The sequence below is a fragment of the Protopterus annectens genome, chromosome 12.part0 (assembly GCF_019279795.1).
Source record: "Protopterus annectens isolate FY-2018-M chromosome 12.part0, PAN1.0, whole genome shotgun sequence".
In the NCBI taxonomy this organism is placed as follows: domain Eukaryota; kingdom Metazoa; phylum Chordata; order Ceratodontiformes; family Protopteridae; genus Protopterus; species Protopterus annectens.
The window spans coordinates 1,136,076,311-1,136,103,073 of record NC_056746.1 but is presented as its reverse complement, the minus strand read 5'-3'; the positions used below and the strand labels follow the sequence as shown (position 1 = coordinate 1,136,103,073).

The 26,763-nt window shown below is 43.3% G+C and overlaps 1 protein-coding gene across 2 annotated transcripts in view; it reads left to right on the top strand.

The window, feature by feature from the left end:
- The window catches only part of NFS1 (NFS1 cysteine desulfurase), a 2,153,374-nt gene that overhangs the window by 1,807,968 nt on the left and 318,643 nt on the right, over positions 1–26,763 (top strand). For both annotated transcript variants that reach the window (XM_044090162.1, XM_044090161.1), the window contains exon 9: positions 7,818–7,923. In XM_044090162.1, coding sequence (XP_043946097.1) covers positions 7,818–7,923 — 106 coding nt within the window. The remainder of the gene's footprint in view (positions 1–7,817; positions 7,924–26,763) is intronic.

Genomic DNA, 26,763 nt, shown 5'->3' with positions numbered 1-26,763 from the left:
GAGTGCATTTACTGTCCAGGGCCCAGTCATTTGGGTCTCACTTGGGATATTTGTTCGGGTTTCAATGCCCATGCTCTTGTGGAATGCTGAAACAAGTTAATTCATAAGGGTCTTCTTTCTCAGCCTGCTTCTGTTGCTGGTCTATCTTTAAGGGTCTTCTTTCTCAGCCTGTTTCTGTTGCCGGTCTGTCTAGAAAATCAGGGGCTCAAATCTCTACAGGAAAGCATAAGCAGCACAGGGAGCACAGAAAACTCTCCCCTGCCCAGTCTCCGCAGAAAAGGGCTACTTCTGAGCCACCAGCCAAGACTCTGAAACTGTTGGATCCGACACGGACGTTATTGTCACCTCCTTGGTGCCAAACTCCTAGTTCCTCCCAGGAGGTTGTATCTCCTACTTTGAGGTCTCCCTTTCTCCGAAGAACTCCGAAGAAGTCTTCAAGACCTTCGTCCATGTCATCTTCCTTGTTAGATCTTCCCTGGAGCCTTTCTGAAATGGAGGTGGACAAGATGATGAAGAGATTTCCCAAGACGCAGATACAGATGGGAGTTTTGCCTGCATCATCCCCCACCAGATCTGTGAGCCATCCTACCTTTGTGCCTTTGAGTTCTCCTTTAGTCCAACCTCCCATTTTGGAATCCTCAGATCAGGAGGTATCCAGAGTCGACACGTTGGACCTGATGACCCTTCCTTCCTCTGCTCCGACGACATCTCTGATATGATTGGCTCTGACCTTCTTAGAGCACAATGGATCTCATTGCAAAAGCATGGATCCGAGGGAATGTCCTTGACACTGAAGTTTTCGGAGCCATTGCTATCCCTCAGAGCCTCGACTCATGACATCTTGGCTCCGACTCGCCCTTTGGAGCAGGGGATTCTTGAGGGTTTGAAGTTGTCTTCTCCTTGAGCCTTGGTTCAGGAGAGATTACTTTTAGCCTCTCTGGGTCCTTCTGCATTTGAAGTGGTGGAGAGGGTATTCTTCCAGCCGAGAATTACTTTGACACTACCTCCTTTGGATCCTACTCCCCTTCTGACTTCTGCACCCCAAGCCCTGCTCATCCTCCACCTCAGGGGCAGTCAGACCCTAAGAGCCTCTAAGCAGCTCCCTGTGCAGAGTACCCCATCTCTTCTGACACCTCCCTGGAACATCCCACCCACTGAGGAGGTACCTTGGAAGAGACTGCAAGACGGGACACTTGGATTCCCCTCAGGAATCACTGACAGAAGACACTGGGTTTGATGAAGGGAAAGGATACCCAAGATCTCCACCAGATGATGTCTTCTTTGCAGACATCCTTGAAGTCCTGTGCCAAAGAGGTGTTTGGTCTACCAAAAGCCCTTCCTCAGAGGAGTTGGTGTTTTCGGGGGCCTTCAGGTCTGGCCCTTCTATATCTTGAGTGTCCCTCTCTGCGGATGTCCTTATCGACCTTGTCTCACGCTGAGCATGGAAAGAGCTGGACACTATGGAGCCCATTCCAGAGAGATTATAAGATCCTTAGTGCCCATCTGATAGGCAGTACTGGACTAAAGGTTCCCCGGTAGGTGCCATTGTTATTGCAGCAGCCACTAAAAAGTAGCTGGCCGAACCGAGCTCCTCTGTCCATTTCCCTAACAGGAAGTCTAGAGCTTTGGACAGATTTGGGAAGTGGGTGTGCACTTCAGGAACTTTCTCATTGAAATCACTGAATTACCTAACACACTTCACCAGACTACAGATGGACTTAATTAAGGAGCTCTCTAGCTCTGCCCCAGGGTCCATGTCTGCAGAGGAGAAGAAAATCTTTTCCTCCAGATTAGCCACCCTGCAGTTTCTCTCTAACACTTCCATGAGACTAATCTCACATTCTGCAGAGGGTCCCTCAGGGCAGCCATTTCAGACATTGCTATAAGGCGTCATGCATGGATACAGCTTTGTGATTTCAAGGAACCTTTCAAGGCATCCTTTATTGGTGCTCTTTTTGATTGATCATCATTTGGCCCCACTGTTAGAGATGCTCTTCCACACTGAGAAAGTTGGAAAGACCTCGTCTGCCATCGGAATCTCTTTTTCTACTCCCACAAAGACCAGGATCCAACGTGGTGGTAAAAAATTGTGGTTCAAAAAGTCTCAAGGTCATTTTCAGGAATCACAGGGAGATTTCTCCCTCAAAGTCAGAGGGGGAAATAACTGTAATAGTAGATGCCGCCCTCCTGGCAGAAGGAGTCTGCAAAATCAACAATCACAAGGTTCCTTCTCAGATAGGTCCTTTCAGCGCTCCTGAGAAGTTGCCTAGCTGTCCCTCTCTGGAGGCAGTCAGGGGGTGCTTATCTTTGTACCCAGATCACAAATGATTGTTGGGTGCAAAAGATCATATACAGAGGATATCCCATTCCATTTTTCCAAAGGCCAGAATCACAGAAAAATCTCCCCGACGTTCCAGCGGTGAGAGGGGAGGAAGCAGCTTTAAAAATTACAAAGCTGCTAGAAAAGAGTCATCCAGGAGGTCACATCAGACCAAGTTGGAACCAGAATTTACTCAAGGTTCTTTTTAGTGCTGAAGAAGACAGGGAACCTAAGGCCAATCTTGGACTTAACCTTACTAAACAGATCAGTAGACGGGTGTGAAGTTTCTGGATGGTCACGGTTCAGTCCATTGTACCTGTGTTACAAATAGATGATTGAATGTGCTCCATCGACTATCAGGATGCATACTATCGTATCAGAATGAACAAGCACTCCAGAAAGTTACTCCGCTTCCAGTTGAGAACCAGTCATTATCAGTTCACAGCCCCCCCAGTGTGATTACCAAATGCATGGCAGTAGTTGCAGCTCACTTGAGACTGCATGGATTCATGTTTCCCTCATCTAGACGACTGGCTCCTGACCACACCAACCAGGCATCTACTACTCCAAGCCAGGAACTATCTACTGCATCTAGCACCTACCTTGGGCATCATGATCAACATGTAGAAATTTTGGCTACAACCCATACAGTTGATAGACTTTATAGGAGCATGTCTAGACACAGCCAGTTATTTAGCCTACCTGCCTCCAGACAAGATTTCCAGTTTAAAATCACATATCAGACAAATTCTAATCATTCCAATACCCCAGCAAGTCTAGTCTTGAGAGCATTAGGTTTGATGGCTGCCATGATGACTTTGATTCCAACAGCATGCTTACACATGAGAGTACTTCACTGCACTCTGGCGGTCCAGTGGTCCTTACACTTCTGCCCGCTGTGTCACCCTCTCAGGTTGTTCTGAGTGTGCAAAGACCCACTTCTGTGGTGGATCCACTCAGAAGAAGTTGAGCAAGGATGATCTTTGTTCTTCCTCCCCCCAAGCCATGTTGACCACGGACACTTCTCTGCTGGGGTAGGGTGCATTACCTGAGTTGGACAGTCCAAAGCATGTGGTTGACACAAGAGACCAATTTGTATATCAGTGTCCTAAAGATGTGAGCGGTGCTTCCAGTGTTGCAGCATTTCAGATTCTTCTACCTCTAAGAACAATTGCGATAAAAATGGACAATATATCTGTGGTATGGTACATTACATTAGCAAACAGGGAGGAACCAGATCTTACTCGCTATGTCGAGAAGGAGTGAGGGTTTGGGAGTGGGTGACTTCTTCTAACTGCTTCCTGATTGCAATGCACATTCCAGGGAAATCCAACTTTCTGGTGGACAGGCTCAGCAGAATTATTCTGATGCCTTACAAGTGGTCTCTAATTCAGTCAGTGGCAAACATGATCTTCACAAGTGCGGTCAACCTTGGTGCGATCTCTCTGCTTCGCCCCTTAGCAACAAATGCAGCAAGTTCTTCGCCTTCATCCCTCCTCAGGGATAGTCACTGAGAGATGCTTTAGTTCATGTTTGACCCTCTAGTCCTCTCTGTGCCTACCCTCCCCTACATCTCTTACCCAAACTTCTTCATAAAGCTCAGAAGTTGAAGAGCAAAGTGGTCGTCATTGCTCCCGTCTGGCTTTGACAGATTTGGTTTTACTTTCTTTGGTCTCGCTTCGTATGCCCTCCATGGATGTTGGAACCACATCCAGATCTTCTGTCCCACCCATCAGGGCAGATTCACCCAGATCTTCCAGGATTGAAACTGACTGCATGATTCTCCAATTCCAGTGAAGGCTAGAAATACCAGGCTTTCTTCACTGTTTCAAAGGATTTTGATATCCACACTTAAAGCCTCTACTAGAAAGATTTATAAAAGTAAATGGAAGAGCTTTTCTATATGGGCTCACCAAAAACATTTGGATCCTTTTTACAGCCCCTATTCCTGCACTTTTGGATTTTCTTGCCTCAATTTTCCAAACTGGGGCAAGTTTTTCTACTACTAAGGTGCAACTGGCAGCCATCTCAAATTATCACACTGGGGACAATTCATCTTCTTTGGCTTCATCTAAACTGTGTAAGACCTTTCTCAGGGATACCTTTTACGTAGACCACCTATAAAGGATCCCACTCCTCCTTGGGACTTAACCATGATGTTACAAGCTCTTATCCTACCTCCTTTCAAACCTTCAGCCAAGATGGACTTGAAATTTCTGTTCTGGAAAACTGCCTTTTTAGTGGCCATCACGTTGGCTAAGGGTATCAGAATTACAAGCTTTATCAGTCAAACCCCCCTAATGGATCTTTTATAAAGAATAGTGACCTTGAATACTAATCCTTCCTTTTTGCTAAAGTTGCCTCCGAAAACAGTATGTATCAGCCAGTTTTCTTCTGCAATTTCAAGAACAGGGGTGAATACATTCTTCACCTGCTACATGTCCAAAGACAGCTGTATTTCTATTTGGACAAAACAAAATCTTTCTGAAAAATTGATGATCTGTTTGTCTCCCCCTCCAATGTTATAAAGGGAAGGCCAGTGTCCAAACTCACTGTCTAAATTGATCACAGACTGTATTCCTCATGTGTATTCTGCTAAAGGAATACCTTTACCTGGTCATGTTAAAGCTCGTTGTACTAAATCCATATCTGCATCTCAAGCCTTCTGGTCCAGAGTTTCGATAGAGGATATTTATGCAGCTGCTACTTGGTCGAACTCTCATACCTTTGTCATATATTACAAGTTAGATGTTGTATCTAGAGGTAGGGCTGCTTTTGGTTCTGTAGTGCTTCAGATTATCTATCCATGAGGTCCACCCAGGGTTACTGTAGCTGAGGACTCTGTCCCACAGGTTGAGGAACAAATGAAAATGACAACATCAGATAGAGAAGTTACGTACTTACCATAATTTTCATTCTGTGTTGTCCATTTTCATTCTTTCCTAATACTCTCCCCTTCCAACCCCCTGTTCCTTCTGGGAAGGTTTGCGGAGGTGTTCTAAGAACCGCTATTCCTTTTGAACTCCTAGTTTTATCTTCTCTTTATCTTCTGATAGTTCTCTATCCATCCTTTATGTATTTGCCTATGTAGTTACACCAAACTTGATCTGAAGTAGTTTAGAGGACAGGGGGATTATGGATAAGGGAGGAGCTTGAGAATTGGATCCTAAGCTATAAAATAGCAGTCTAGTCTGATCCAAGGTTTGGATCCAAACCCACAGGTTGAGGAAGAATGAAAATGGACAGCACAGATGGAATGTTATAGTAAGTACATAACTTTGTTTGTCATTTCAGTGAGAGGTTCAGAAATCAGAAATTTGCTTTTAAGGAGAATGTTTGAAGAGTATCATACTGTGAACACAAAGTCTGAACCTTGTGATGAGCAAGTACAGGACCAAGATATATAAATTAATTTACTCAGCTGCTGAGTACAATTTAATATGTTAAGCATGTGACTGCTTTCCTGTGTTAAGGGGTAGTGTGCAGCAAAGCAGGTTTAGCTGTTGAATTACATATCTGTTTTTAATAATTTAATATTGCCATATGTCACAGTTGTCCATCACACAATAAGACTTCAGCAATGCCGTATCATCTCTCCCTTGCTCTAAAATGCTGGGCTGGATAAAGTAGATCAGGTTTACATTCATGCCTTGCTTTCCTTACCAGGATAAGATGTATTTGTCTTGCTTGTCAGGGGGGGGGGGGGGGGAATACTCACACCCAGTTAAATTTGACAAGTGCACAGCTTTCCTTTGCAGCCAGGATAAGTTGGCTTTAACCATTATGAAAAATTCGTTAAGTGCTTCTAATAATACCCTTTTAATTTCTCATTATCATCTGACTTGCAAGTCTGATGTTTTCTTGGAACATTTTCTCAAGTGTGTGCTGCTTCAGTAATTTGAAATTGTGCCTTGCTAAGAGTAGTAACTCAAGGCTTATGGTATTCATAGAAGTGGTTTACAGCTGACCATTATGGTGGGTTCACTTTGGCAGTTATGCTGCTTGATTGTAATATGATTCAGAGACCAGTGTAATTAGCCTGCCTCTGGATCTTATCAAAGCCTACTGCGAATCATTCTGAATTGTCTACCACACAGTCTGAGCAACTGTGGAAAGACGTTCCATTAAGTAGACTACAGCTGTGTAGTGGTAAACTGCCCAGCTAAAGTCAGATTAGTTTGAGGAAACTGTGTTTCATATTAAAGTGAATGGCCGCAACCTAACTAATAGCTGCATATACTCTTCTCAGAAATTGTATAGTGCGAGTGTCTCCAAATCGCACTGTTATACAACTTCTCTAATGAGTGGACATCCATGGAATGCAAAGGCATAATTTATATAAGTTTTGCTCATTGTGTCACTGGGCATTTGTAAGCCACTGCACAGTGGATTAGCAATGTCCTTTTTACTGCTCAAATTTGCTTTGAAGATTTAAGAATTGCTTTAATTCAGTTTATTGAACCAGGGTGGATTTGTTTAGTACACAAATGATTACGAATACAACCTTTTTTGACATTTTAACTGTTTCGGTTGCTGTAGTAGTAGTTAGCCATGCTGACAATATTGATATTTTGTACTCTTTAATACTGAAGTGTGTCTAGGTTTATTAAAAACATTCAGCTCCTTATATTTATCTTTGGTTTGAACCTCGGAGTAGTATTCTGCATAAGTCATGTAACATCCGGAGTTAAAAAAAAAAAAAAAAAAATTCATCAAAAGCATCAGAAATTTTGCTTTTTACATTTGCTGCAAATATAAAAATAGTCTTGAGGTCTAGAACCATTTGTTTCAACATATTTTAATTGTTTGCTTTATCAGTTATTTTAGTATTCCTTTTATGTTAGCTATACACATGCACAATTTTTTTTTTTAAAAGGAGGAGTGGTGTTAACACAGACTGTTCATGTGGTTTTCTTATGCTGTCCACTCGGAAGAAAATGCTCTTCTCCAAGTCATTAATAAACTCTTTCAACGTTTTACAGCCAAGAATAATGCCATGAAAGTTTAAGCAAGACATTTCAACCAAAGTCTGAAGCATGGTTTTCTTGCTGTCAAAACTTTTAGAATATGACGTGTTTTGACGCAATAATATAAACAAAGACTTTTGCTCCTTCCGGCCAGGAGCATTTTGGTGCTGCTTTAATTCACACAAGTCTTATAAGTGGTACTGGAAAATTCAGTTTCTAATCATTTTGTATGTGTACATTTACAAAATGTGCAGAAAGACTAAAAGGACTATCCATAAATGATTTTATTTGATTGTCTATTTTAATTAAACACAAAGAGGAAAGGTTACTTAGCTTGTAACTATGTTTTATTGAATGAGCAATTTTTATGCTAGTCTTCCATTTAGCATCTTTATGCCTTATTTGGTAAACTGCACAGTATTCTTTCTGAAGGTCAAATGTATTACTGTTTGTTTGCTTTTCTGCTTGGTGTTCAGAAAAATATTTTGCGCGTATTGTGTAAATACAGTTAATCTTGTGATTTAATTTAGTATGATCGTAAAAGAATCACTGCACTGTCAGAGCGACTGCTTAAGAAAATCATGAGTGATATTCCTGAAGTGATCCTAAATGGAGACCCAGTGCAGCGATTTCCAGGTATTGTGGATACTGTTGACCATTGTTTTCCATTAAGTTTCTTTTGTGATATTTTATTATCATTGATTTAGAAATGTTCTCAGGCTTCCTGTGTATATCTGTTTCTTTGTGCCATGTATTGTTTACTTTTTTAAACATCCTCTCAATATAAGTTGTGATACCTAGCTCAGTGTTTACCAATTGTCATATTTGCTTAGTGCATCACTGTTTAGCTTGACAAGGCTACATTTTTTAATAGTTTCATTGACTTGAAAAATCTGTAATGTCTTTCAAGGTGTACAGGAACAAAAACAGGCTGCAACTACTTTCAGGGGTCTCTTGCAACATTATAGTAGTTCTACCGCTTCTTACTGATTTGAATTGTGTTGTCATTTATACATATATACACACTTATTCACTTTAGATGATGGAGTTGCTGAAATCTCAAAATGCATATGGTCGAGACCATATGATCGAGTTTCAAAAACTCGAACATCAGAAGTGAACACATACAAGAACAATAAAACATTTACAAACGTTTTTGCAGGGGGTTGCTGCACCCACCACACCCCCCGACTTAAATATACTAACTCTGAGATTGCGCTACAGTGGGGAAAAGGGAAATCTCCCGTTCCGCGCTTCTTCAGACAGTGCGGAACAGGAGATTTCCCTCTTCTCCACTGTAGCGCAATGTCGGAGTTCATATATTTAAGTAGCAGGGGTGCAGGGGGGCTTGCCCCTCTGCAGAATCCCTCAGTTAAGGTACTTCCACAATTTTTTAACCCCCCCCTTTCAGATTTTCGAGTTTCTGAAACTCGATCATATGGTCTCAACCATATGCATTTCGAGATTTCAGCAACTCGATCATCTGAAGTGCACACACACACACACACACGTGTGTGTATGTGTGTATATATATATATATATATATATATATATATATATATATATATATATATATATAGAGAGAGAGAGAGAGAGAGAAAGGTAGATGTATATTATAAACTCAAAAAACAGTTGCAAAAAGAAAAACTAAATACAATCAAAACTTCTTGTACCACGCCAAACAGAAAAAGCAGAATTTGTGTTTGAACGCTTTCATTCTTCATTTGTTGCAATAACTTCACAAAAACATTGTAATAAGAATGCAGTGTACAACTCAATAAATACTGTTTTAGGTACAGTTAACAATACCTGTAAAAAAAAAAAAAAAAAAAAAAACTGACGTGTCTTAGTTTCAAAAGAAAAACTACTATCTTAACTACCAATGTACATACAGTATCATAGTTAATAAAAGGTACGAAAATTCAAACAAACCCAAAAGAAGGCAGAAACAAGTTTGAAAAACAAGGATTAAAGGCAGGAAGGTTGCTCAGGGGTTACCTGAGCTAACGCGGTGCACATTTAATGTTAAATGTTTCATTAAGCCCAGGGAAAGAATCAACCCCAAGCAATAGTTGCCACTTCAGTTCACATACTTCCAGCAAAATATTAATATCCCCATAAAAACCATAAAAAACATCAAGTTGTTCAAGCACTATAATTGTAAACTTTTGGAAGTCTGTGCAGCATAAACTATGCCTGCTTAATGCGTTTTGCAAGTCCTTGTGGATAGCTGCACAGTGCTCTTTTATTCTACTAGAAAGTCTTCGATATATATATATATATATATATATATATATATATATATGTATGGCTCCCATTTGATCCAGCAAATTCCCAACCTCACTTACACGAAAGTGCATTTTTTTGACAATACACTTTCGTGTAGAAACAGAAATTAAAAAAAAAAAAAAAAACCAGAAAAATAAAAACATGCAGTTTGCATGTAACGTTAGTTGTACATCAACGTTTAGTGTTGATGTACAACTAAGGAAACTATTGTTGTGATCGTGGTACCAAACAATACAGCCAAACTAGAGGCTAAGCTCTCTCAACCCAAGATTGGATCAGACAGTCAAGAGGAGAAGGGAAATACTTGCATCACACCACCAGTCTTAACTAGACCCATTAAACCAGCACCGGCAAAAAACACACATAAATACTTGAAAACATACTCGGAGGCTCTAAATAAAAACCTGCAAAACCAACAGAGACCTCCTAAGCAAACATCCAAGCAACCTCCACCCCCCCCCCCCAAACACAAACCATGAAACACATACTTCACAAAATCAGTGTGCCATGCAATCACAGCCCTTAAGCAAAATAACATACCCAACATACTAGTAATAGGTGACTCTATAGTCAGGCACACTGACATCCCACTCACTAGGCTGAATAAGGAGAAGGTTACTTTTAGCTGCCTGTCGGGTGCCAGGGTCCGCCACATAACACAAGCACTCAGGTCACTCCAGAACAAGTACAAATATGACTCTGTCATTGTCCATGTTGGTGTGAATGACCTGAGCCATAACTCCCTGGACTGCATGAAGAGAGACATGTAAGAGCTCTTTGATCACGTAGCCCAGGCCGGTATGATCCTGACCCTGAGTAGCATCCTGCCCTCACCAAGAGTGGTACCACGGTATAAAGAAAAAATTCTCGATTTCAACAATTGGCTAAGTTTCTGGTGTCATTCAAAGGGGATCCAGTGTCTGTCCACCTTGGATGACATACTCGGCAAGCCACGCTGCTTCGCTAGAGACTGCTTGCACCTGTCACCCTTAGGCTTTAGAATACTGGCCAAGGCTCTTGCCACCCCCATAGTGCCTTTTTTAGGCAAGGCTCAAAAGACAAACCCATCACCGTAAATAGCACAAGTAACAAAAAACTGAGGGTAATGCTACTCAATGCCAGAAGTCTAAACCTCAAAATGCACACACTCGAGGCACTCCTCAGTATGGAGAAAATCGATATATGTGCAGTAACAGAAACCTGGTTTAAGGCTCCAGAGAACACCGCAGCACTACAAGGCTACAACTCATACCATACATTTCGGCCACAGAACCCAAACCAAAATACAAAAGGCGGGGGTGTATCCATATTAATCAAGGATACCCACACCACCAGGTTAGTGGCACAGCATGATGCTTCAGAGATCATCCACGTGCAACTAACAATGGGCAAAACTGCAATTCAAATTGTAGCGTGCTACATATCACCCACCATGTCCGAAACCTAAAGGTCCTACCAAACACCCTAATAGTGGGTGATTTCAATTACCCAAACATTAACTGGGGGAACTACTCGAGTACTAACTCCCTTGCCCAACTTTTCTTAGAATTTATAAACTCAAATGCCCTGGTTCAACTGGTCAACACTCCAACCAGAGGTGACAACATATTGGACCTGGTCATCACCAACATGAGCGACCGGTGTTCCACACCAGAGGTCAACCCCTCACTGGTTAGGTCTGACCATAAACAAATCACTTTGGATATCCATATTCCGCCCCCACCCCCAGGCAAGAAAACCACCGTGAAAAACTTTTCAAAAGCAAACTTCACGTTACTTAAGACCGAGGTGGAAAGTTGCAAAGCCCCCATGCTGAAGGATAACCCTGTCCAAGCTGCAAATTCCTTTACTAATGCATTCTATGGGCAGCTACAAGAATGCATGGATCGTGCCATCCCAAGCAAAACCAAGAGTTACTCCTCCAAGAAAAGGAAACCAGTCTGGTGGACTCCTGCCATAAACAAGCTATACAATAGACGGAGGAAACTAATACAGAAAAGAGTAAAATCCCAAGAAAGGAAGGCATCCCTGAATCAGTATCAGCAAGAAACTACAATCCCTCATAAAATCATCCAAGACGAGCTTTGAATGAAAAATTGCCAAGGACTCCAAAGATAACCACAAGGCATTCTTTAGCTATGTCAAGAATCTAAGTGGCAATGCTCAGATCAGCTCAGAGTTGGTGCAGAATGGCATAAAATACATTGAACTGACGGATATCGCCAACATCCTGGCAGACAGGTTCACCCCCCTCTCACCCCCAAAAGGGCCCATAACCATACCAGAAGAATGTAGAGTCCCTGAAATCACAGACACTCAGGTTAAAACAGCCCTCTCCAAAGCCAAAAACACAGCATCAGTGGGACCGGACAGTGTCCCAGGCTGCGTCCTACACGAGCTCAAAGACGAACTAACCCCTCACCTAAACACACTGTTCAAACTCAGCCTCTCCACAGGCTACATACCCATAGAGTGGCGCACAGCAGTGGTTATTCCGCTCCACAAAGGTGGAGCCACAACAGACCCTGGGAACTATCGCCCTATAAGCCTGACTAGCTTGGTCTGCAAGGTTATGGAGCACATCATCATGGAACTCATTAACAGAGACATTGGGAACCTCCAAATACTGGACCCTACCCAGTTTGGCCTTGTTAAGGGCAGATCATGCCTCCTAAACCGGGTGGACTTCTTTGAGACAGTTACCAAGGCTATAGACGAGGGAAAGTTGGTACACACAGCCTACCTAGACCTCACTAAGGCCTTTGACACCATTCCCCGTTCTGGTATTATAGACGAGCTCACCAGCCTGAACATAAACCCCTACGTCACAACATGGGTTGCTAACTGACTCACGGACAGAACCCACATGGCGAGAGTTTCTAAACCGGTTACAAGTGGCGTCCCTCAGGGCTCAGTCCTAGGACCCCTCCTGTTCGGCATATACTTCTCAGAGGTACAGGCAAGCACAGGAGGACTGTGGCTGACCAAGTTCGCAGACTACTGCAAACTAGGGGCTATAATTGACTCTCTCCAGCTGACACAGACATCCTCCAAAAGGGTTTCAACGAAGGCACGCCCATTTACACACGCATGTCTTTCGAACGCTACCCAACCACGGGGAGGACATGCGGACTCCACACAGAAGGCACTCCCAAGCCAAGCAAAAGAATGTATTACATAAAATATAACAGCAAGCAGTCTTATAAACAAACTAGTACAGCAAAAAAACATCATTAGTCATACTGGTGTAACTGCCATCTGGATAATAATACACAGCAATGCATACAGGTAGTAAAGTACAGTCATTAAAACTTAGACAAATAGCATTTTTTCAGCTAATAAAAATCTAGACAAAAGCAGCACACCATGTTAGTTTATAAAAATCAGTGTAAGTTAATAGTCAAACAGTATCAGTACAGTAACAGTCTGTTAACAGTCTTACAAAAGTTTTAATTTGTTTCTATAATAGCTATCTGTGAACAAGACAAGGCACTCTAAAACAGCTGCAAAGAAAAAATGGGAAGAGATACTCAGATATACTAAATCATGAGAACAGGGACATCATGGATACCTGATTTCAGTATATTTTTGGACATGCAAAATTTGTTTGCAAAGGCATGTGACAAGTCAAATTATTGGGTTTTTAGCCACATTCCTTACAGGGGGGGAAATGCCATTACATGCAGTCACTGTAGAGGTTATACATACAGGTTTTATGTTTAAAGAATCTTATAAAAATAGAGTTGTAAAACAATCAGCCATAAAAAAAAAAAACATTTACAGTTGATGAAAATAGAAAAAGGGATACTCTGTTTTCATAAGAACTATGGTCATGTGAAAAAGCTCGAGTATAAAATAAAAACAGTATGGGAGTTAACACACACTTCTTTTAAGGAAGATATGAAAGAGGAAAAATTGTTACATATAGAGTATGCATTTCCAATAATGAGAATTACTCGCACATTACCAGAGGACATGGTAAAAAAATCACCAGAAAAAGAGGGAGGTTCATGATTAAATATTAAAACAGCTGGACATAGGAAATGGTGTTATTTCAGGAGCCAAATTTTTTCACTGGTATAGTGCCACTAAGGCAATATGGAAAGTTACAAAGTTGATAGCAAATGCAACTTATGGAGCTATCTCAGAGCAGATGTGTTATAAAACTGTTAAACAAGTAACTGTTGTTAATGAAAAAAGGCTATTAAGTACAGATCACGTTTTCCTGTAAATATTCTTTTCCCAAAGCAATGCAAAAGAAATATGCTTGTTTCTAATACCAGCTTTTGCCTTGTAAAGCAAGGGTTAACTTGACAAGATTTTGAAATAAATGATTGTGTGTAACTGCAAGGCTGACAACTTACTTAAGGAAGCATAAAAACAGTTAAAATTGATAAGTCATAACAGCTATATGTCTATTGTGGCGTGCAACACTTTATGCATTAATTGCTCTTATCGTCATAAGATTGTGTTAATAAAAGTATTAATCAAGTAACAGCAGTTGGTAATGGTAACACTCTTTAAAAAAAAAAAAAAAAAAAAGTAAAAATAATAGCATTGAATGCAAGGGATTTGTATATTACAACAGACCAAGGGATTCAAAGCACTGAAGATCATATTCTGTTGTAAATTTTCTAACAGTTTTCTTGGTTTATTTAAACAGGGGGAATTGATAGATGTTGTGTAAATTAAAATGCTTTCCCCAAAATTATACTGTGTGTACAGTAAAGGAAATGTGCAAGGCCAAACAGCAGTTTTCAAAATAATATGGCTTGCTTTGCAAGAACAGTTATTTCTTATACATGTTCAGCTTAGATATTAATAACATAGCTGTGGGCTTTACTGTAAAGGCATCCTGTTATAGAAAAAAAGGAAGTTGACTTTCTTGGCTTTCAGATGCAGAAATAAATAAATAAAATGCAGACAGGTCAAGTGATGCAAAGATGACGTGGAGAGACTTGTGAAGTCTTCAGATACAGCGAGGACCAAAAAAGGGCATGAAATAACCATGGACCTTTTCATGACAGACAGAAACCAAAAGAACAAGTTACAAGGACGTTAAAAATAACATTGGTTGAAAAGAGTATATAAACTGGACAGTGTGTTTTCACTTGGTAGTGACGTTTTTACTGAGAGTGCATCAGTATCTTCATCTGTCTAGCTATGTTATAATAGAATTGAAATAGCTCTGATAGAATTAACTGTTTGGCAAGAATTAGTTCCGAGACAAATAAAGAATAACAGATACAGTAGTACGGAGTTTGTCTGGTCACTTTTGGACATTTCTTCAAAAGCCATAATAGAGAGTTGTTAAAAGGAAAGAATCTAAGCATGGCATGCGTAGGTTACAAAAGCATTTGACAACCTCCACATTCATGGATAATAAAATGCTTACAGAGACTAAGATATACTCAAATAACATTTCAGTCTCTGAAACCGTGCAAACCATTTTACATCTAAGCATGACAAATGGCAAATTACTATCCCAGGGATAAAAAAAAATTCAGTTCAAGATGGGATAATTAAGGATGATTCTTTGCCACTGCTGCTGTTTTGTCTTGCACTCAACCTATTAAGCTGTCTACTTAATAGTTTAGGCTATTTTTGCAATATATCTCACAGAAACCAACCAAGACATCTTGTCTACTTTTTGTGGATGACTTAAAATTGTATAGATTATCAGATGACCTGAAAGCATAACTGCAAATGGTTACAACCTTCTCAAATAATGTAAGAATAACATTTGGTCTTAATAAATGTGCAAAAGCAACATTTAAAAATGGAAAGCTGTAACACCAAATAAATATCTACCTGGGGCTAGAATATGATATAAAAGAACTTGAGCAGGAGGGAGTGTATAAATATTTGTTAATAGTTAAAGGGTCAGCAATAAAACATGAACAAATAAGAATAAAGCAAAGTAAGAAATACTTCAGAAGACTAAAATGAAAAGTGAAAACTGCCTTGACATCTAGGAATAAAGTCCAATCTATAAATCAGTTTATCAACACCAATTTATGTTTTCCTCATCCCCTCAAATTATGAATGCTTCCCAGCTTTACACTGGAGTCTTGATTATCATAATTCTGTTACTAATTCTAATGACATCCCTCGCTGTCTTCAGAGGATTGTCCCTCACTACAGTTCACGTAGCATTTTTAATCTGCCTTTCCCCTTAGTAGAAGGCTCTGGATCCCAAGCTGAGTGACTTTGCAGTACTGCCTTTCCACCTTGGCTCCTGGGTAGACAAGATGTCTAGTGTCTTCCTTGCTATCATGTCATCTGCTTCCTAGCTGTGCCCTGTCATTGAAACTATATTCATTGCAGCAATTCTTTGTTCATGTTTGGCAGGCTGGTTGATTTTTACTTCCAGCTTTTGCTCAACAGAGCTGTTCTAGGTAATGCAGACTGTGCACCTGGTCACTTTCCTCCCAGTAGCTTACTGACCTAGGGCTGCTGGACATTGACAGGCATACACTGGTCAGTAGAGGCACCTAGATATCTCTCACCATTAGCATGATTCCCTGGTATAAGTCTGAGTAGAGCTGGCCCACAACCCTCTTATGACCGGCAAATGCCTATTTTTGGCAACATCAATCAACATGACCAAATCACCTAGAGCCAATTTTTACACCATTGAATGGCACTGACACAGCATGCAGTTTGTGATGTGTGTTTTCTTGTCTAGAGGATGTTGTGCAAACAACCAATGTCTGAAGTGGTTGTTCTACACAACTCTCTCAACTTTAGGCAACACTAGAGTCTGTGCTACTGCCCATGACTGCACTAAGTTTTAGGTGCACTCTGTTGGCACACCTTAAGCATGGATGTTAAGTTGTCAATCTCGCCTTCATTCTTGCTTGATGGGTTCGGAGCCGATCCCTCGGCTCCGACTCGGCACTTGCTAAGCTCGAGAGTCACTTTTACCAGCTCGAGGCAGCCCCATATCCCATGATGCAAGGCGGTATGTACCCAGATCTCGTTTGCCGCTTCGCTTAGGAGGTCTTCTTTTTACCAGCTCCTGGTAAGTTGTTCACTTTTGTGATATTTAAGCCCCTTTTTAGTCAAAAACCTTTTATTGATAGTTTTTAAGTTTAACTTGTACCTTTTCTGACAGAAATTCCCTGTCTCCTTTAATTTTTTGTTAGTCAATCTTTTCCCTATCCCATCCCCCCCCTGTTAGGGTGTGTGTGTTGGTTTATAGATTACCTTTTGGTATTTTATTTAACTTAATTTTGACTGGTGTGTGTGTGTGTGTTTTTTCGGCACCATGTCAAAGGAGAGGGTATCAGGTTTTAAGAAGTGTGACTCGTGCTGTCAGAAGATGTCTCTGACAGACGGTCACACTTCTTGCCTGTATTGTCTGGGCCCTCTTCACCTGCAGGACTCCTGTGCTATTTGTCACTCCTTCAGCCAGAGAGTCCTGCAGGAGAGACGGAATAAACTGATTCTTAGGGGCCTTCTTAAGCCGGAGGGCTCTCCGGCTAAGTCGGCTCCACCAAAATCAGTAAAACCTTCCAAGGCCCAGGCTTCTGTATCTAAGCCTGCGGCCTCGGCTCCGACTCGTACTGAGTCGAGATCGGCTCCGGCTGGAGCCGATTCTAGCTTGACAAAGCCTTCGGCACCGATGGCTATCGGTGCCGAATCTGTATTGACCACTTCGATGTCGGCTCCGATCGGCTCCGACACCCATGTGGCACAGGCATCGTTGTCGGCTCCGACACCGTTACTTTGGTGGCTGTATCGGCTCCGGCTGGAGCCGATACATCGAGGCTTCCTGTCGGCTCCGAGAGGTCGGCTCCGACAGGATCTATTGTATCGGCTCCGATGGCTCATTCCAAGAAGAGGTCGAGGTCTCCTTCCTTGGAGCCGATACTTTCGGCTCCGGCTTCACCTCTTCTATCGGAACGGAGCCATCGGAGCCGATCTTCAAGGTCATCCAGGTTGTCAGATCATGACCTAGAGAGAGTGGTCAGTAGATTACTCAAGTCACAAGTACTGGCCCAAATGTTACACAGTCCGTCTCAACAGACGACTGTTGGTCCACACCCCGTTACAGTTCCTCCTTCAACTCTACCCCAGAGTTTGGAGTTGGAGTCTTCGGGAATGGTTACTGCTACGGCTGGAGGACGGATACCCCCTTCTGTTCCTTCAGCCTCTACTCTTATCTCCTCTTGAGACCTTCCTTAGAGGGATTCGTGGTCGGGCTTCCATGGTCTCCTCCGAGGGGTGAGTGGCATCGGACCCTTGTCCGAACCCGCTCTTCCCTTGGAGCCTCGGCCTTGGTGAGCTCGGCTCTGACATCTGCCTCGGAGACTTCCCTTCGGTGGTCCCTGGAGTTCCTAGCTCTTGAGCGGGTTCTCTCGGACCTGCCTGGGAGGGAGCATTCGAGGTGATGAAGAGTGTACTGGCCACTGGTATCAGTCAGCAGTCTGTTCCGTAGCTCCTCCCTCTATAGTACCTGTTGACATCTCTGCCACTTCTCTTGCTACAGGACCCAGAGATCCTCCGCCTCAGGTTTCCCATTGGGAATTTCCCCTCTTCCGAGGATTCTCCTGATGTTTCGGGAGATCCTCCTAGGAAGAGGACTTGTAAGAGGAAGCATGTAGACTCCCGAGTCTGTCACCGGATACTGACTTTGATGAGTCAGAGGGATCCCTAGATCCCCTCTGAGGATGTCTCCTTCTCAGACATCCTAGAACTTCTGAAACAGAGGGAAACTGGCCCACCAACAATCCCTCTGAGGATGAGTCAGTATACCTAGAGGCGTTTGGATCTCGGCCCTCCACCTCCTGGGTATCTCCGCCTTCGACCCCTTATGCAGGTGATTGCACGAAGGCGTGGGCAGCTCCTGACTCTGTAGAGCCAGTCCCTAGGAGGCCTTCAAAATTTATCACTGCCCCGAGCGACAAACAATTCCTTACTAAGGGTGTCCCGCTGATGCCATGGTGGTGGCTGCGGCCACCAAAAGGAACTTGCAGATCCTTCCGTGCCTGTCCCATCCTCCTAATAAGGACTCTAGGACCATGGATAGGTACGGTAAGCGGATGTTTTCCTCAGCGACCTTTGCTATGCTCGCTGAATTACCTATGTCACTTCACCAGACTCCAAAGGGATATCCTGAAGGAGCTGGGAGAAGTAGTTCAGGATCCTACAGCTGCAGGGGCTCAAGAAAAATTTGCTTCTCAGCTAGGAACCCTCAATTCCAGTGCAAACTCATCCATGTGGCTAATATCTTATACTGCGGATGGAGCGAGTAGAGCCAAGAGGCACAGGTGTGGCTCTTAGACGCCAAGCCTGGATGCGGCTATGTGATTTTATGGATCCCTTTAAGGCGGCTTCACAAATTCTCCCTATGATGGGTCAGCTTTGTTTGGCCCTCAGGTGAAGGAAACCTTGACCAGGTGCGAGCAGGACGGCAAGACTCTTTCTGCTGTTGGAGTCCGTTTTCCACCCCTTCTAGGCCTTATCCCAAAGGACAGAAGGGTGGGAAGATGTGGTTCCGTAAATCCCAAGGAGTCACGCCGATTCACGTGGTCAGTTTACCCCTAGAGGCAGAGGGGTAACAATAACAGACGCCGCTCTAGAGGCAGAGGGGTCCGAAGAACCAGGGAAACAGGGAGCCTCTCTCTGACAAGCCCTTTCAGCATCCCTGAGGTGTTGCCCGGCTGTCCCTCCTTGGGGGCAGTCGGGAAGATTATCACTGTACCCAGAAGCCTGGCATTCCCTCACTCAAGACAGATGGGTACAGTCGATCATATCCAAGGGTTACATAATTCCTTTCGAGGAAAGTCCTTTCCCTCAAATTCCCTTCCAGATGTACCACCCGGTCTAAGGGACATTGCAGAGTTAGAAATCGCAAAACTACTGCAAAAAAGAGCCATTCAGCCAGTTACAATAGACCATTCAGTGCCCGGAATCTACTCAAGGTTCTTTTTGGTCCCCAAAAAGACGGGAGACTGGAGACCAATATTGGATCTCAGCAGACTCAACAAGTCTGTCAGGAAGACAAGATTCGAATGGTCACTCTTCAGTCAATTCTGCCCTTCTTACAGAAGGACAACTGGATGTGCTCAATAGATCTTCAGGATGCGTACTATCACATCAAAATTCACAGACGCTCAAGGAGATTTCTCCGCTTTCGGCTGGGGTCCAGTCATTTCCAGTTCAGAGCCCTGCCCTTTGGTCTCACTACAGCCCCCAGAGTGTTCACCAAATGCATGGCAGTGGTCACGGCTCACCTGAGACGTCAAGGATTCCAGGTGTTTCCGTATCTCGACGACTGGCTCCTGTCAGCCACCACCAGGCATCAGCTTATACAAGCCAGGGATTACACAATAGACCTTTGTTCTCATTTGGGCATCTCAATCAACTTCGAAAAGTCATCCTTATCGCCCTACCAGTCTATTACCTTCATAGGCGCAAACTTAAACACTGTTCGGATGTCAGCTACCCTTACAGAACAAAGAGTTTCAGACATTCAGACTCATGTCAGGATCATTCTGGCCAGCAAGAAAATACAGGCCAGAATGGTTCTAAAGGTATTAGGTCTCATGGCTGCAGCCATTACTCTTCTTCCCCTGGCTCGATTCTACATGCGCCTTCTTCAATGGATGCTGTTCACACAGTGGTCATACCAGCAACTTCCAATGCGTCACCAGATTCTGGTGACACAGACATGCAAAGAGCATCTTGCTTGGTGGATCACATCGTCTCAGGTTCACCAAGGCAGATGCTTTGTACCTCCGTCCCGATAGCCACTGTCACCACGGATGCCTCCCTGATCGGGTGGGGGTCATTATCAGGGCAGGATGGTTCATGGGACGTGGCAACCGTTCGAGTACCATCTGCACATAAATGTCCTGGAGATGAGAGCAGTGCTTTTAACGTTGCAAGCCCTCAACGACTTTCTTCCCGTAGGGACAATTGCAGTCCACACAGACAACATGTCTGTAGTTTGGTATATCAACAAACAGGGCGGAACCAAGTCCTACCCCTTGTGTCGAGAAGCTCAGACTTTGGCAATGGGCGATCTGCTCTCATCGGTTTCTGGTAGCAACGCATATCCCTGGGAAAACCAACATTATAGCGGACAGATTGAGCAGAGCTATCCTCATGCCTCACGAGTGGTCTCTCAAGCAATCTATAGCGGAAGAGATTTTTCTGGAATGGGGTCGTCCATGTTGCGATCTTTTGCTACTCCCCAAAACAGCAAATGTCCAGACTTCTTCAGCCTCTTCCTCTATCAGGCCATCCCCCAGAGACGCTCTGACCCAGGATTGGCCCCAGGGACTTCTTTATGCCTTCCTCCATTTCCTCTGATCCCTCAGGTGATCCAGAAAGCTACCGCTTTGAGAGCCAAATTGATTCTCATTGCCCCTTACTGGCCTCGACAAGTTTGGTTCCCGTTCCTCCATCATCACCTTTTGGTGCAGCCGTGGCATCTGGACCCAGTGCCAGATCTACTGATTCACCAATCCGGTCAGCTGCACCGGTCAATCCCTTCTCTCAACCTCACAGCATGGTTGCTCCACTTCCTTCCTTAGCCAGGCTTCCTTTGATCTCTAACCCAGTTAGAGACATCATAGTAGCTTCACTAAAATCCTCTACCAGGAGGATTTACACAAGCAAATGGAAACGTTTCTCTTATTGGGCTAAGGCCCAAAATATTGATCCTTTTACTGCCCCTGTTCAGGCAGTTCTGGACTTCTTAGCAGAGATTTTTCATGCAGACTCATCTTCTTCCACAGTCAGGGTTCAATTGGCTGCTATTTCCAATTTTCATGTCGGGATAGCAGATCATAATATTATGTCCCATAGGCTCTGCAGGGCCTTCTTAAAGGGAATTTTCCTACTAAAATCTCCAATCAGGAATCCTCCTCCTCAGTGGGATCTAAATTTAGTGCTGACATCCTTGATTCTTCCCCCCTTCGAGCCAGCTGTTTCTTGTTCCCTGAAATATCTTTCTTGGAAAACGTTATTTCTAGTGGCTATTACATCTGCCAGGAGGGTGTCTGAACTTCATGCTCTTTCGGTTCGACCCCCCTATTTGGTTTTTCACAAAGACAGAGTATCTTTGAGAACTAACCCAACCTTTTTACCTAAGGTCGCTTCAAAGAACAATTTGAATCAATCCATTGATCTCCGGTATTTTTCCTAACTATTCAGACAGAGCTGAACAAAAGCTACATTATCTTGATGTCCATCGTCAACTTAGATATTATTTGGACAGAACAAAAAATTTAGAAAATCTGATCAACTTTTGTTTCCTATGCGGATAATAAAAAGGCCTTCCTGTTTCTAAAGTGACTTTGTCCAGATGGCTTTCTTGGTCATCTCTGAAATTTATACTCAGGGGAAAACAGCTGTGCTCAAAACCTAAAGCACATTCAACTAGGAGTTTAGCTACTTCTACAGCTTTTCAAGCTAGACTTCCTTTGGACACTATTTGTGCAGCGGCCACTTGGGCTACTCCTCACACTTTTGTTTCCCATTACAAATTGGACTTGGCCTCCAGGGACAGAGCCAGTTTTGGCTCTACAGTCCTCAAGAGTTTGTTCCATTGAGCCACCCAGGATAGAGGTGCTAGGGACGGTCCCATCAAGCAAGAATGAAGGCGAGATTGACAACAACATTAAGAAGTTATGTACCTACCATAACGTTCCATGTTAGTTGTCTTCTCTCGCCTTCTTAATTGCGACCCTCCCTCCTTCCCCCTGGCCTGGACAGACCTTGTATAAGAAACTATTATGCTAAAGACCATTCAGACCTGGTCCTTTTTCCATCTGTAAGTTTCTTCTTCCTTTGGGAAGTATTTTATGCTTGGTGTTATTGCCCTTTGTCAACAAACGAGATCTGGGTACTTACCGCCTTGCATCATGGGATATGGGGCTGCCTCGAGCTGGTAAAAGTGACTCTCGAGCTTAGCAAGTGCCGAGTCGGAGCCGAGGGATCGGCTCCGAACCCATCAAGCAAGAAAGAAGGCGAGAGAAGACAACTAACATGGAACGTTATGGTAGGTACATAACTTCTTATTTTGGGAAGTGTCAGGAGACACCTGCCAAAGGTGAATTCCCAAACTCCCATGGACAAAAGAACAACACAGTAAGGGAGAAATCCTCTAAAATTGCGGAAAAATAGTGTAAACGTGTGTATTTAGCGTAACTGTCCCTTTAAAGATGTTATAAATAGTTTGTATAAGGTTCTAGCACAGAATTATTGCTTTAAGTAATCAAATACCTTCTCATATTGGACACAAAAAAAAATCCTGCATGGTTTAGATAGAAACTCTGAAGACCAAAGATCATGGGAAAAAGCTAAGTACTCCATTGGGGAACCTTCTTCATATGGATTATTCTATATTTCTTGCTAAAGTTGATTTCAGTGAAGGTTAACAATTGCCTGACAGTGGGAAACAAATTCCACAGAAGGACTTTTAACTCCTATTGCCCCCCCCCCCCCTTTTTTTTTTTAGGCCCAGAACACAACATCTCTAATTATCATTTCTTCTTTTTTTTTCCTCTTCATTAAAAAGTAAAAGAGCAGTCAAACATTGGGCTGATTCTCTTGACCAGTACCTATCTGAAGGTAGTTAAAGGCCTTTGTAACATCTCCGAACATCTTCCAGAAAATAGAGGGTAGGTTTCTCCCTTTTTACACAGCTTGGCAGTAAATCAACCAAGACAAATCGGTACTTCAAAACATCAGGAAAGGATATTCCTTACAGCTTTGGAGGATTTGCCCTTTATTTGAGACTTCCCCATTCCAAAACAGCAAAGGCATCTCATGCCCAGTCAGATTCAAAACCTTCTGCAGCAGGGTGCTATTCAGTCATTACCACCAAAGAAACAGGCACAAGGTTTTCTCATGATCCTTCCTTGTTCCCAGTGAAATGGGATCTTGGAGACCACTAGAAATTTCTAGTTGACCTCAGAATCAAGGTACTTGCTATGTACAAACCATTGCTTCTGCTGGAGGTTTAGATGGTGACTCTAGACGTAGAAGATGCTTACCATCACATTCCTATTGGGCAGAAGCACAGGAGTTTCTTGTGTTTCAGAGCAGGGGGATCACACTTCCAATTTTGTGTCTTACTATTTGATTTGTCTTGTGCTCCCAGAGTTTTCATCTAGCATTGTCTTTTGCAGGGCCAAAGGAGTGTACATTTACCCTTATTTAGATGACTGCATGGTCTAAGCAGCATCCCTAAAGGAGCTCTAAAGAGCAATGCATATTACTATGGAATGTTTCCAGAAGGTCAGACTAACCCTCAACACTCAAAAATTGCACCTGTGCCCTGCCATTTGGATTGTCTACCAGGTTGCATTGTTGTGCTTGGTCCAACAAGAAAACCTTTTTGCCTCAGGACAAGTTCTGCACTTAAACTTCTTACATCCAGTGGATCCGCAGCCTGGAAGCCATTTCAGCTAGAGATTTTCTCTGGCTACTGGAAAATATGGCTTCTTGCATCCTTATTGTTCCCCCTGGCACAACTACACATGAGGCCAACTACACCAGTTCCTAAAGAACTGCTGAGCCCTGCACCAGCAGCCTTTAGAGATATCTATTCCCCTCATGCCTTGCTTAAAAAGGGAGATTTTATAGTGGGAACAAAACCTAGAAACACCTTTCATAACTCAGGAAGCCTACCAAATCCTGACCACAGCCAGATCTAGCATGGAGTGCTCATTTACCAAATCTAAGGGCAGAGCAAGGCAGCTTATCATCATAAAATGAAGACTGCCATTCTGGCCTTCAGAGCTTTAAAAGATGGCTGAAACCAGACCCTTGAAAATCCTGGCAAAGTACCACAGGCAAGTGGTACATATGAAGGCAGGAAGAGACCCACTCCATACCCTCCTGTACAGGCTAGCCATAAAGCTCTGGGATCTAGCTCAGGAGCTGCAGCCAATTTCCATTGTCTGATACATTCCTGGACAACAGAACCTCTTGTTAGACAACTTAAGCAGAACCTTCCTAGACCCAAACAAGTGTGTTTTAAAAAGAGTGATATTTCTTAATCTAATGCACCAGTCGGTTGTAACAGAAGCAGATCTGTTTGTGTCCACCCTGAACCAACTACTGAGAAAGTTCTGAACCAGAAACCCTTGGGGGTGCATGGAAGACAGATGGCTTCTTGTTTTCCTTTTCCTGGAAAGGACTATACCTTTATGCCTTCCCTCCACTACCTGTTATCTCCAGGGTACTTCAGAAAGGTGGGGAAGGTGGAACAAAGATGATGACTACAAGTTACTGGCCCAAACAACACTAGTTTTTGGTTTGCTGTCAGCTGGGGGAAAGTCGAGCCTTTGCCTCTGTGTGGATCTTCTCTCACAGACAAAGGAGTCTGTCATCCACACAAATCTCCAAGCACTCGACCTCACAGGATAGATGATTTGTTCTTAATCCCCACCAAGCATCTATTTTCAGTGTGTGGGGTCTCTGTTCTGAGATGTATCAAAAAACCAATACCAGGACGATGTTCTTCATTCCACATTGCTGCAGTCCTAACTATTGGGTAGTCCGCTGTCCAGTCGGCCCGAATACCAAAGTATATGGCTGACGTCGGTCAGGGCGCACTAGACTGACGTCAGTACGTCAGGGTACTAATGCGCATGACCGACGTCATATCCTCAGTCTTTTTTGCCGCATGGTCCGATGCAGAAGCAATTTTGCGAGTGCAGGTTGGCGTTCTGAAAGTTTCTGAAGCCAGGGTTTCAGACCGAATCAAAGTTGGCTAAGTACCCCGTTGGGAATATTTTGGTTTTTCTTGCCTCAGTATTTAACCGGATGTCAGAAAAGTGAATAACTGTATTTCTTGTGGGAAACAGATACCTCATAGGGATTACCATACTTTGTGTATACCTTGTTTAGGGCCTGAGCACGACGTTGTTGGATGCCGCTCTTGTGCTAGATTTAACAAACGCACTATTAAGAGAAGGTTAGACTGTGCCAGGTTAGTGTTTGGGAAGCGTTGTAATTATAAAATGCCGCCGGATGCTCCGACGCCGGCTTCGCTAAAAAACGCAAGGACAAAACAGTAAAGCCTAGAGTGGAGGAACCGACAGTCCCAGACGTCGGTTCTTTAGAGGGCTCAGTGGAGCCGGAGGTTTTGCCAGGTGTTTCTTTGGAGTCTCAGGGAGAGACTTTACTGTTACAGGATGTACCCTCTCAGGAAGTAGGCCAGGCTGAGGGGGCTTCTCAGGTGGCTGTTCTTCCCTCTCTTCCTAAGGTGGTCAGAGCCTCCCCTTCTGTTTCCAAGGCTTCTTTGAGGGGCAGGCCGAGTTTTGCTTCAGTGGGGGTTTCTCCTAGTACTTCAGGGTCTTTACCTAAGAAACATATGCTTAAAACGGCAGAGGATTTGATTACTATGATAAGGGGTTCCATGCCCCCTCCTGATAAGAGGCCTAGGGTGGAATCTGAGTTTGAGAGTTTTGAGCAATGCTCGGAGGCTTCTGAGTCTTCGGCTGAAGACTTGCAGGAGTACCCTCCTTATTCTGATTCTGATGTGGATGATTCTACTCCTTCAGCTTCCCCTCCAGAGGATTTTTCATTTTCAGAGACTCTGCATTCCATGAGGGAGCATTTTAAATGGGAAGGTCAGGATTTCTCTGATTCCAGGAAAAGGCTTAGGGAATTCTTGTTTTTACCCCAGCACAGGCCTTTAGCTATACCTCCTGTTTTGAATGTGGTGGAAGATGTGTTTGCAGAGGCTTCCCTGAATCCTGATTCTTTGCCTCCTGCCCCAGTTAAACCGGATAGGTATTATAGGGTGCCTGAAGCTCATAAGTATCTTTTTAAGAGTCCTAGGGCAGACCCGGAAACTGTTTCTCAGGGGCCTAAAGGTGTGAAGGCCTCAGTTGTTAAAAATCCTGTCCCTCCTGATAAAGAGGCAAGGGCTTTGGATAGATGGGGAAAGAAAGTGTATACTTCTTCCACTTTAGCCATGAGGGCGTTGAATTGTCAGTTTCATATGTTAAAATATCAGAATTATCTTCATTCACAGTTGAAATCTAAGGTGGATGCTCTGGCGGAAGGTATTGAGTGTAAAGAGTTGCAGGATTTAGTTCATGTGTCTGAACAAGTGGGTAAACATTCCTTGCAATGTGGTTTTGATGCTGTGCAGGCCTCCTCCAGGGTGGCTGCCACTGGTTCTGTTCTTCGTAGGCACGCCTGGTTGAGAGATCA